General features: G+C 39.0%; 1 protein-coding gene across 9 annotated transcripts in view; it reads right to left on the reverse strand.

The window, feature by feature from the left end:
• The window catches only part of NTRK2 (neurotrophic receptor tyrosine kinase 2), a 318,904-nt gene that overhangs the window by 196,144 nt on the left and 110,102 nt on the right, over positions 1 to 12,658 (reverse strand). Inside the window, exon 15 of one of the 9 annotated variants that reach the window (XM_015592647.2) lies at positions 3,311 to 3,378. The exons of the other annotated variants lie outside the window; for them this stretch is intronic. Within the exon in view, the coding sequence (XP_015448133.1) occupies positions 3,311 to 3,378 (68 nt within the window). The remainder of the gene's footprint in view (positions 1 to 3,310; positions 3,379 to 12,658) is intronic. 9 annotated transcript variants of the gene reach the window in all.

Raw genomic sequence — 12,658 nt, forward strand, 5'->3', positions numbered from 1 at the left:
TTTAAAAAGCATGCATTTTATTTTTATACACACACACTTTCTTTTTTAAATAAAGTATGCATGGCAGATATGGCACACCAAATATAACAGCTTGGTTAAGAACTATAGCAGCCATGCCAAGAATGAACCAGAACCAAGACACTGGAAAAACAATGCATTCTAGATATTTTTTTAAATGAAAATTTAATGTATGCAAACATCTAAAATTCCTTCAAGAAATACTTTCTAAAACTTACAGGAAGTTCTTTGCTAAGTCAAACTGATTAAAAGAGAAAGGCTGTTTACCTTGTAACCTTACACACATTCTTAGTTCGAAACAGCATTCACCCTGTACGCAAGCGCAAGAGGCATTCAAAGACATGTCATGGACAAATGCATTGCCTTATTTGAAAGCAGTAAAAAGTTTTAAATGTCACATAGATAAAAAGACAGTATAATTACATGTGCATAGCAGGATGACTGGATTATAAATTAGTTTTTCTTTCATTCTTCATAATTATGGTCATTTACCATCCACTGTTTAACTATACAAGATCCTAAAACTTTACTTACAGCTACTATTGGACTTAGAATTTTAGTAAGTACAGACACCCTGCATATTTATCTTCCTTGACAATTATGTGCTAAAGGATTCATTTCCATGGTGATGCCTGCTGGTTGGCTGTTTAGACAGTGAGAAACAGTCTGAAGCCAAACAGATCTGAGTTTGGATCCTGCCCCTGACACTCCTGAGCTGTGTAACCCTGGCCAACCCCAGATCTGAACCTCAGTTACTCAACTCTAAAACAAAAATGAAAAAAATCTGACATATTGTGACGACCAGAATTAACACCGTCCAGGCTATATGCAGGCTCCTCAACTAAGGGTAGTTGCCGGCATCGTGTCTATTAATATTTACACAACGTATCAAACCTTAGAAATCCCAAACTGCCCTGTAGATTTTAAAATATACAACTAGAATAATCTCTCTCACTGAAGATAGTTCTGTTTTACCAAATATATGATTTATTTAAAAAAAAAAAAAAGAAGAAAGATATTCAGGACAATAAACTGTAGCCCATAAATAAAACGTGACCTTCATCCCCCTTCATTGAGCCCATTTAAGACTCCATTATAAATGTGCACTATAACTTTGAACCAATTAGTGGTGATATTCTTAAAGCTCATGAGACTGGAATATATCTTCACAAATGCTTGCCTTGCTCCAGGTCAATGTAACCAAGTGTCTTTCTTTTATATCTCCCAAATTTTCATCTTCCTGTGTTGTTTTTCTGGGCCTAATGTCTTTTGGCGAGGGGGATATGTCTCAATCTCATTCTCTCTCTCCCCCTCATCTGTTTCATTTTCTCTGCATGTGTGTGTCCTCCCATTTTTAATTTTCTCTATTTTCTCCAGTAGACTGGAAAGTACTGAGATATATGTTGACATCACTATTTTTATTCATCAAGTGGAAACTATGTTCTAAATTGGGATATGAGAGGGTTTCCTCTTTAAAAACCTCATTTGAGTTGTACTTTATCAGAAGTTCTCTCCCTCAGTCGGTGTTGCTATGTTTCTTTGTTACTCTGTTATAACTAGGGACACAAAGATCATAGAAGCTAAGTGCCGATCAGAACATATTAAATAATGTAAGCAAGAGAAATGTGGAAATTTATAAAAATCTGGTTTCCATACACCTTTTCAAGTATATATGAGTCATATTTCACACACTTCTTTTGGGAATGGGGCTATCAATTGCTTATTACAAAGTGAAGAGAAGGTTAGTGCTCCTATTTTACAGATGAAACATAAAGGCAGAAGGGACTTATGTGATATTTTTTTTTCAACTTAAGTACATATTTCCCTTATTAATCACATAGTAATAAAACACTTCCCATCGTGATGACAGGACATCAAAATGTAAAAAAAAAAAAAAAAAAATCGTCATGTAATTGAGCTCAGGAGTTTAAAATCAAAAAATTCTCAACCTTCCTTTCCAAATCAAGGACCTCTGTTATCCACCAAGAAACGAATGTTTCACGAAGCAAGGGGACTTTAAAGTAGATAAACTCTTGCCACACCCACCCCTGGGTTGTTGCTGGGATGCTCTTGTACTATTGACTAAAATAATCATGTCTTAGTGCTTCCCAGATTTCTACGCACAGTCATGAGCAGTGAACTCCAGCCCTGTCCACAGTCAGCTCAGCAGCCACTGAAACTAATTATTCAATTGTGTTTTCCATCATCGGCCTAAATAGATTCTTTGCCATGAGCTGTGAAGTTAAAAGTCACAGAAAGGAACTTTGCTCAAAAATTTCATCTTCACAGTCCTGGAAAAGTGTGGCCCCAAATGAGAGAGCCCTGTGGACGCCGTGGAGGGGTGCGGAGGGCTGTATGGAACCTCAGCTATCAGATTCTCAGCGCGGCCTCATGCCCTCTTGCACCACACTCAGCAGGTAAGGTGACTTTCGATGCAGAAGTGGTGGCTGCTGACTGGTGATATCACTTTGAGTCTGAAGTTTGGCCAGTGCCAATGGCCTGAGAACCATCCCACGGCTTCAGTTCCAATTCCACAACCACAGAGAATTTCTGGACAAAAGGATTTTGTCTTTATCCACAGTTACAGGAATCTACAGTTCCGCAACTGAGGAATATACATAGATAATTACGAAACTACATCTTGATAGATTTCCAACTTGCAATTGTCCTAGATACCCGAACTAGCTGCCCATAGGCCAGGGGAGAGTCTCCAGCCATATGTCCTCAAGATCCAGATTTGTTTCTGAGATGTCGCTGGATTCCTCCCACCTAGAATCTTCTGGTAGGAGCTAAATGAACCAAACCCTAACTAAATTTAACTGGCTAATTGCACCTAAATTACAGTCACAAAGCCCCTTCAGAAGATTCAGTCAATTTCTTGAGGGAGAAAGTAAATGTTTTACTATATAATTATAAACTTAATTAACATAAAATAAATTAATTAGGGACTTGCGCTGGTAATGAACACCACGGTATGCTGTTACTTGCTATATTTTCCAGCGGAAGCTAAACCTGGAGAAAAAGGCTAACTTGTGCTTTCAGCCTAGTTTCATCTCACCTCTTCTACCCCCAACCAAACCGTTACATTTCTGGTTGATATGCAGTAACACGACATCTAGAATTCCACAGAATTCACATTGAGACAGTCATGTGCTAATCTCTAGGAAAAAAAAAAAATCTCCAACCTAAACCATCATAGCTAAAACAGTTCCTAGCTGGCAGTTCACTAAAATAACAGATGATTATCCAAAGCAATAGTTTCTCTGTCCCAGAGTATAATGACAAAACTCACCTAGAGCCGAAATAACCATCTGCCACAGATTGTTCCGCATGGTTTGCTTGCTTGTTTGTTTTTTAATTCTGAGAAAGAATTCAAAAATGGTATTGGCAAAGAGGGATGATTTCACAAAAATGACCCAGTTTCCAACCTGTACTGCCTCAACTATTGCCTGAAAAATTTTCTCTGACTTAAGAGGCCCAGTAAAGGTGCCTCTGAGGATGATCTTGATGGCACAAAGTAGGTTTTTGGTGAATGAAAAGAATCCTGTTCTAATTTTCCAAATTACCCATAATTTCTAGGAACTCCAAACTGTTGTTTCCTCCTCTGATTTCTGTGAAGATGGAGAGCAGCTGCTGTGTCTGACCCACAGTGAGGTAGAAAGAAGGCTAGAAAATGCAGTGACTAGTGTGACCTTGGGCAAATTGCCTCAGTGTCCTCATCTGTGAAATGGAACTAATGACAGCACTTAATTTGGGGCTACCGTGCAGATTAAATAAGCTATAAGATTAAATTAAATACATATAAAGTGCTTAAAAGAGTGGCACATAAAACGTGTTCGATGAATATTAGCTATTTCCATTATCTGTAGACTCTACCTCTCAGCTTTTGTCCCTTTGAAATAGCTAATGTTTCACATTCAAAAAGAGTTGCAAATGTTTAATTGACAGATCTGTTTTGCTGGACACCCTGGTCAACACATACCCCAAATGGAAAAGACAATTCAGGGCTGAGATTGTGAATAAAAAGAATCCTCTTGTTTCATATAAGAAATGATCCATGTCATCATTGAATCAGAGAACTTTAGTACAGAAAAGAAAAGCTGAGACCCTGTAGCCCAGGGGTCCCCAACCCCTGGACCCCTGTGAGAGACCAGGCCACACAGCAGGACGTGAGAGGCTGGCTAGAGAGCAAAGCTTCATCTGTATTTGCAGCCACTCCCCAGCGCTGGCATCACCACCTCAGCTCCACCTCAGACTATCAGGCATTAGAGTCTCATAGAAGCACTGGACTTGGTGCCAAAAAAGTTGGGGACCATAGCTCCAGTGTAGCCTGTGCACCCAGTCAGTCTCTCTCTCTCTCATTTGAGAAAGAGGAAGATAAATTTCCACGAAGGAGGAAGATAAATTTCCACAAGCTTGAGTGACTTGCTCAAGGGCACAAGGCCAGCAAAGAGCAAATTCAGAGGCCCTGTTGCTGTGCTGGCTATAGACTCAGAGCTGGAATGAGGTGTCAACATGGTGAGAACATCTCTCATGACAGGCAGAACCAAAGACAGAAATGGAAGCAGTTGTTTTTGATAGGAAAACAAACGTCCTAATGGCTCTGGTATGGGAGTTGTGAATGCATTTCTGCTAATGTACCCACATATTTTATTTTATGTTTATCTAAACATTAAATTGATTTCCACATGGAGAGGAAACAGAGCTCGGTCACTGTGTTCAGCTGTCAGAATCACCCATGATTACTTATGCAGGGGCTGGCAAACTTTTCCTATGAAAGGCCACAGGGTAAATATTTTCAAATTTGTGGGCCATACAGTCTCTGTCACAACTACTCATTCTGCTACTATACCACAAAAGCAGCCACACAATATAAAAAGGAATGAGCTGGCTATGTTCCAATAAAACTTTATTTGTTAAAAACACAACGGGTCAGATTTAACCCACAGACTGTAGTTCTCCGATCTTTAATTAATGCACCGCCTGCCTGATGTTTTTGCCTTATATCCCTTACCTTTTCTCAGCTATGCTTTCTCCATAAATGAATGTTCATACTGTTTCAATATTCTTACCAAGATATGATCGATATGCAGTAGAATCTAATTTATTGTACACGAGAAAGGAAAGCCAACATGAATTTATGAAATCTCTAAATTAAGAAATATGCTTAAAGAAATGCAGTTTTATTACTTTCATATACATATAGGAATTGAAATTAAGCCAATAAAATATTTCCAGCTTGTTTTGGCAAGTAGGGGGTAATTTAGACTTACCCAAAAGAAAAGAACTTAAAATTATATAATTCATCAACTATTTTCATGAGATTTCTTCCAAAGGGATTTAAAAGTTTGTTCCCTAAAATGGTGAAACATGATTCCTATCACCCCATTCTGTTTCCACCATTACTTGATTTGGTACTTCCTTTGTTCACAGAAGATGCCCAAATACTCCATCAAACCAATTCCTCACTGAATTAATGATCTGCATCAGCAAGAGTTTTTTTAGCTTTCGGAAAAGCTAAATGAATTGTAATCCTATGACGTCATAGATTAACACCATCTTTCAAACAGCTTTACTGCTCTCTCTCTAAGGTCCTCTATCTGACCAGACACTGTGAGCTGGTTATTCAAAATCCACTCACAATCCCTTAGTCCCTTGCTTCTTCTACCTTTGAGGGAGAAAAGCCAATATACCTGATTTCCCAGTATCCCCTGAAGCTAAGGGTGGGCATATGACATAATTCTGGCCACTGAGATATAGCTAGAGTCCAAGAAGTGGGTTACTCTCTTCTTAAATTAAAAAGCAAAACTTCATCAGAGAAAGCCTCATTGTCTTCTTTCCTTCTTTCTACTCAGGATGTAGATTTGACATCTGGAGGAAATGCAGTCACCTTGAGACCACAAGGTCACAAACATGGGGAATGCCTACTTGCTAAGGATGGAAGAGAAAGGTGGAAAGAGCCAGAGTGTCTCTTATGGGATCATTAAGCCACCATAATAGCCTTGGATCCAGAAATTTTTGCTGTGTGAAACAAATAAACTATTTGTTTAAGTGGTTGTTTTTGCTTGCTTACTGTTGCAGCCAAAACAATCCTAAGCAACACAATTCAGGGAAGCTTTGGGCTTATTTCTGTTATTCCAAGGGTGTGAGGGAAACGGAGGGAGAAGAAAGGGAGAAAGAGAGAATGACTCTAAACTAAAGGGTCTTAACTACTACCAAGGAAAAGTATCAGCTTTCAAGTGACACTGTGGCATCTGTGTGGCACCTGGAACTTTTTACGATGGCCCATGTTATAATAATATGGGGATGCGTGGGGAGCCAGGGCAGAAATTTCCTAAGGACAGCCATACTTGTGACCCCAAAGAGCCATGAGGAACAGCCAAACATGCCCCATGCCTCTGAAAGGATCACAGAAGTGAGCCCGAGAGAGAGAAGGTACACTAGTTTCATGAGCAAGATTGCTGTGCCATTTCGTTAGCCAATCTGAACTGCTTTTTTAATCTATTTACTCTCTTTCCCAGAGAAGAAATTAAAGAACCATCAGTAGCCTTTGCCTTGTCCCATAAACAAATACACCAATGGCAAGACAAGGATGCCATTCTGAGGTGCCTCATTACTAGTCAACTTCTCCTTAATCTCCTTTCTTGCAATTTGGTATTTTCATACATACAATGCATCCTCTTCCTCTCTTTTTACTTCTCTCTCTCTCTCTCTCTCTCTTGCCCACCCCCCACCCCAACATGTGGTTTGTATCTACTGCCAAATGCTGCAGGCAAAGGATAAATTATGCCTACATATAGACTAGATATCTTCAGTTCCCTGACAGATACATGTCACCATCTGAGACCTCCAAAGCTCCTTGCTGGACTTATATCACCGAACATGAAAACATGGTGACTTGAGCTTGTGCGGAATCAACTGGGTTATTGGAAATCTCTCCATGCTCCCAGCAGAGGCCAGCACAGTTTTCTGTAAAGGGCCAGGTCAGAATGATACCCAGCTCTGCCGTTTATATGGTCTCTTCCTAATGTAATCACTCTCATCTCTGCTGTTTTAGCTCAAAAGCAACCATAGAAAATACCAACAAATAGATGTGGCTGTGTTCCAATAAAACTTTATTAACAAAACACAGATTTGGCCCACAAATTCACTGACTCCTGTTCCATAGTTATTTCTGTGGGCCACAACATGAAAGTTAGTTGTTCTTCCCTCCCTCTGAAAAAGAATGAATAGAAATTCATTCCCATTAAAATGGCTCAACCGGTATAATATAAGCTTGCATATATGCTGCACATCAAACATCTTCTGGGAAAAAAACATTCAAAACCTTATTTCATAAAATTATCATCGTTGTGACTGGGGAAACCAATGCCTAGGGCAAACAAATGGGCCTGAAGCAGCACAGCATTTGTGGGACACAGCTGAAAGAAGATTCCTGGTGGCCACACTCACTATCCCCAACTTCACCACGTGAAAAATGCCGCCTCTCAATTAGCAGAGCAGAAATAGTAGTACTTTCATAATGACTCACACTGCAATTTAGGTCATGCCTACGGCAATCAATAAAAATCCTCCACTTAGATTCTCCATGGTTAATTTGATCCCCCCACCGCCCCTAAACTGGGAGATTTTTTTTTTTTAGTTGTTTTCAATTAAGCTAATTTGTCACAGACACCTCTGTTCTCAATAGGGTATTTTCACCCAATTCTCTTTTGTTTTGAAAATAGCAAAGTGGGCGAAATGCATGTGTACATGTTAAACTCAAATCACTATAGTTTGTGCAAAAGTGACTGTAAATAAAAGAGAGACCTCTTAGTAATCACTCACACACACACACGCGCGTGCGCACACACACACACATACTGTAAATAAAAGAGACCTCTTAGTAATCGCTCACACACACGCGCGCACACACACACACACACATCAGCTGCCTTCTTTCATTGTCTCACCATGCACATTTTGTACACACCCTTGAGTGAGTGAAATGATAGACCCTGATGGTGGCAATGCTGATGGTGACGAAAGCTACACATTATTAAGCATCAACTACAGGATGGACAACATGGGAAGCATTTCACATATGTCATCTCAAATCCTCATGACATTTCTGCTCTCCCTGTTTACAGGAGAGGAAATGGAGGCTCAGGGGAGTTATATATTATCTATTTTATAGGAAGAGTACGGGACACTGAGGTCAAAAGATAGCTCAGAGTTCAAATCTCCAACCTACTAATTTGTGATCTTGAGCAACTTTCTTAACATTGGATAAGGCTAGATGTTCTTCACGTCTAAATGGTGATAATTACATTTTCTTTAAAACTGTGTTGAAAGAATCAAATAAGGTATCTATAAAGCTCTGAGTATGATGCCTTAGCACATGTATTAGTCTGACATTGCGAAGCACGTGAAAATGCCTGCATTTGACCATTGTCTAAGCCTAGAAAACGACCATTTTATATGGTTCAAACAAATATAATTGCTCAGCAAGTGGTATTATTAGTAGTATTGTGGTTATTATTGGTAGGACAATGATAGGTGATAAAGAAGATAGGTGGTAAAATTTAGATTTTAACCTAAATTTGACAGATGGTAATGGCTAGGGCTTTTTCTACTAACTTAAGGACCTTCAAAGATATCCAATGACATTTTTAACTGAGAGTTCCTTTAATAAACCGAAATTGGCATCAGGGAGCTAGTAAATGACAAGAACAATATTGGTATTTTTTATTTTACTAGCAGCATTTTATGAACAGGACAAAGTCCATTTCAGAACCAGCTCAGTATATCTAAAATTTGTTTGAAGTGTATTAACCAAATGTCAGTTGAATAAAAATGCGAAGTGTCTCTTCTTTGATGTATGATGGGTCATGATCTACTAAAAATTGAGACCTGCCTCATTAAACAGTTATAATTAACTCTGCTCATATTATTCCACAGTGGAATTGCTGCCATGGTTCATACTTAAAACTAGGAGCATAATACAGCAGCATTCAATGAAAGAACAATCAGATTTTCTCTTTCTTGTTCTACAATGGGAACTAGGAGTAAAAATAACTTTCACTTTCCAGGCTGGGGAATCATAGGGTAAAGAGACTTCCCCTCAAATGTCTGTCTGCTCTTTGACAAGCTTAAAAGAAATATATTCCCAATCTGAAACTAAACTATTTCTTGTTGTTTTACCATGTTCTCAGTTCCTACATATGTTGAAAGAGTCTAGACATTTTTCAAGCTTGAGTTGCATTTTAGACGTCTTTCAAACTCAAAGATAATTCTAAAAAAAAAATCTTTCTCTCTAAAATATGAGATTCTAATCTCCAGGGTATTACTTTTGAGTATTGTAAAATCCAAACAGAAAGAGAAATTTCTCCACTTGGTTTTTTTTTTCCTAAATAAATAACAAAACATCATTCTAAGGGCAATATATAAAGAGGAAATACCAAGGCCAAGAAAACATTTGAAAACATTTGCCTGGTATTTTGACTAGAAACCATATGTTCCCCGGAACTTTTCAGGGTGTTTACCCCTGATATGTCCTCAGCCAGGAAAACTCACTGGCAATGAACTTTTTTAAAATGACCATTATCACCATGGGCTGGCTCTGTCAGTCTTTAATCTGCATGAAAACCAGATTTGCTTTGAAATGTCGCAGAGAGAATAGTAAGTTATTTGGCTCTTTTTTCTCCCTTTTTTGGCTGATCAAGACATAAGCAAATATAAGAAAATATTAGGGTTATTTTAAAAGTTAATCTGGATAGTCTGGTCGAAATCCTCAAATAACAAGATGACCAATGGGAACACATCTTTTGGAGGGACAGGGTCATGAGACAGGCTCCCTTTCATCTCCCGCTTACCATTTGAATCTTGGGTTGTGCAATTATCAAAACTCTTTTTATAAGATGCCAAGACTAAATTAAACTCATTCTGGTCAGCAGAAGAGGTAAAAAAAATATGTGCACATTTCTCTAACATTAGTAAATTAGAAACCCTTTATTCTAAAAGGCTCAATTTAGCCAATAAATACTAAATGACATCAACAAAATGTGATATGACACTACCAGGCAAATCTCAAGGGGGCAATGTTACATTTGAAAAGAGCTAACTAAAATATGATAAAGAAATAATTGAAGAGAAAAATACATCGATTAATAAAACCACAGAATAGCCAGGGTTCATTTTAGTGACAATTGCCTTATCAGTGCAAATTGGCAATTCATAAGGGGGATTTCTCTCTCGAGTTTATCTTGAATTAAATTAGTCTTTCAATTCTTAGAAACTTTACTGTAGATGTCCCTTCACATCCCCACCATTACTACCTACAACTCCCTCCTTTGACGTGTTATTGGTTCCACATTCAAAACCATAACTCTCTGCACTGAATCTATGCAAATCTATCAGAGTGGATGCATGGGATGGTTTTCAAAACTCTAAAAAAGATTAGCTGACATAGCAAATATTGACAGTGACCTTGAGAGTATTGATCAAGCTCTACTTCTCTGTTACAGAGGTAGGGAAATTAAGTAGTCTTCTAAATCTTTAATGTAGTCTTTTTATGTTCTATTCAACTTCCTTAGCCCTTGTGCAAACCAGGAATCTTCATCCTTACATCTTGGTGGGAAATGGTAAAATTTATCCTATCAAAATGTTCAAAAAGAAAGCCCAATTTCCTTTCAACCACTGTTTAGAATAGCCAGGGAAAAAATGTATCCACAATCAACTGAATATTGTCTTTCTTTGCCATCTCTAGACCAAACCCTAAGTCTCAGCACTTTCAGTTGGTAGATGCATACACAGCTGCCTCCGAGAGCCAGATCAGCAAGGCATTTGCCGTCTTACACTCAGCTCTGAACTATCAAGATCTGGCACAGATATAACAAATTCATTTCACCTTCTGCTTGGTCCCCAATAGCTCAGCAATTTCATAATCTGTTCAGGTTGAAGCTGGTCTTCCTAGCTGTCCTTCAGGCCACACCTGAGGACAGGCAGCAGCTGCTCTCTGTGGCCCTGCCAGCCTTCCTGCTCCTTCTCTCCCCTTCCTGTGTGAATAAGAGGTGGACGCCTCAGCCTCTGCCATGCTGGAACCTAATCTTTCTTCTCTTTGCTTGGGTCTTGGCCTCTCAGCCCTGCCACTCCTCTGCAATGCCCCTACACACCCACCCCAAAAGCCTTATAAAAAGTTCTCAGTGGCCTTTCTCCAGCCTCTTCCAGATGACCAAACTGTGGCCTTTGGTGCTGGCGAGCACACTCTACTTCTCAATGTCTCTACTCCCTTGATTTTCCTAATGCTATATTCACGTCACTCTATCCTCAAATTGGCCATTTCTCCATACCCTCCTCCTCAGTTTTGGTTGTCTCGAAGGCTCTGTTCCTCATTCTCTGGCAGTTCATCCACGCTCCAGACTCTCACCTGGAGTTAGGCTATGGCTTCCCAACTGATGTCTCTGGCCTATGTTCTAATTCCTTGTTTCTCATTGGTGGGAAACACACAACTGTTCTGGGGAGAAGCAGAGCCCTGTACTCAACTCACAGTATGGCATGAAGCTAACAAAGCCCCTCTCCAGGTGCCTTGCAGGAACAAATCCATCCCAGACTACTCTGATCTCCCTCTTCCTCTCTGTCATTTGCCCTTGATAGGTCTTCTTGGATATTATTTGACACTTCTCTGTCCTCATGCTTCTTGTGTCTCAGGCACACAAGATGCTACTCCCACAGAACACCCACCCTGCCCTCATTCCACATACTCAAATCTCTGCAGAGTTCTCTTTGCCACTTCTCTGCCTAGGGGACTCACTTTCAACAGCCAAGCTCAAGTGCTTTCTTCTACATAAAACCAGCCTTGGGGCTCTGAGGCTAGAGCAGCAGAGCCTCCATCTGAGCTCTACAACAGACACTGATAACAGAGCATATCACATTGCTCTCTATGACTGGCTTTTCATCAAATACAGATAGTAAACACTTCTGAAGGATGACCATCACTCTCTACAGCTCCAACACATACAATAGACACTCAACCAAAAGTCTGAAAAATGGCAGATGGCCTCAATGAATCTGATTAGCATCTGCCAAATTTATATTTTGTTAATTTAATTTTCATTTCTTCCCATCTTCTCAATTTTCTAAGATTTTATTTTCATTTTCCTAATAAGTATATTACAACTGGTCTCTATTAAATATTTAATTCCCAAAGATAGTATTATATTATGATATAAAAATTAAAATAAATAATAATAAACGATATTTGTTGAATGTTATTCTTATGCTTACTACGTACAATAGTAGTTACTAATACATGGTATTAACGATATGCCAAGCTCTTTTTTAAGTGCTTCATATGTGTTAATTTATTTAACCTTCATAACAGCCCTGTAAGTAGTATTATGATAATTCCCTTTTAGAGAGGAGAAAAATGATAAAAAGACAGATTTAGTAATACAGCCAAAGTCACAGAGCTGGTAAGTGCTGGAGCTTAGGTTCTGACCCAAGAAATCTGGCTTCACATCACAAGCGAGCTAGACCACCGACCCTCTGGACACTGTCCACCACACTTAAGACTTTACAGATATTCTTTTATTTAAGTCTCACAACAGCTCTACAATGTAGGGTAATTATTATACCATTTTTTGCAATTAAGTAAACAGAG

Source organism: Pteropus alecto, unplaced genomic scaffold (assembly GCF_000325575.1).
Source record: "Pteropus alecto unplaced genomic scaffold, ASM32557v1 scaffold206, whole genome shotgun sequence".
Taxonomy (NCBI): Eukaryota; Metazoa; Chordata; class Mammalia; order Chiroptera; family Pteropodidae; genus Pteropus; species Pteropus alecto.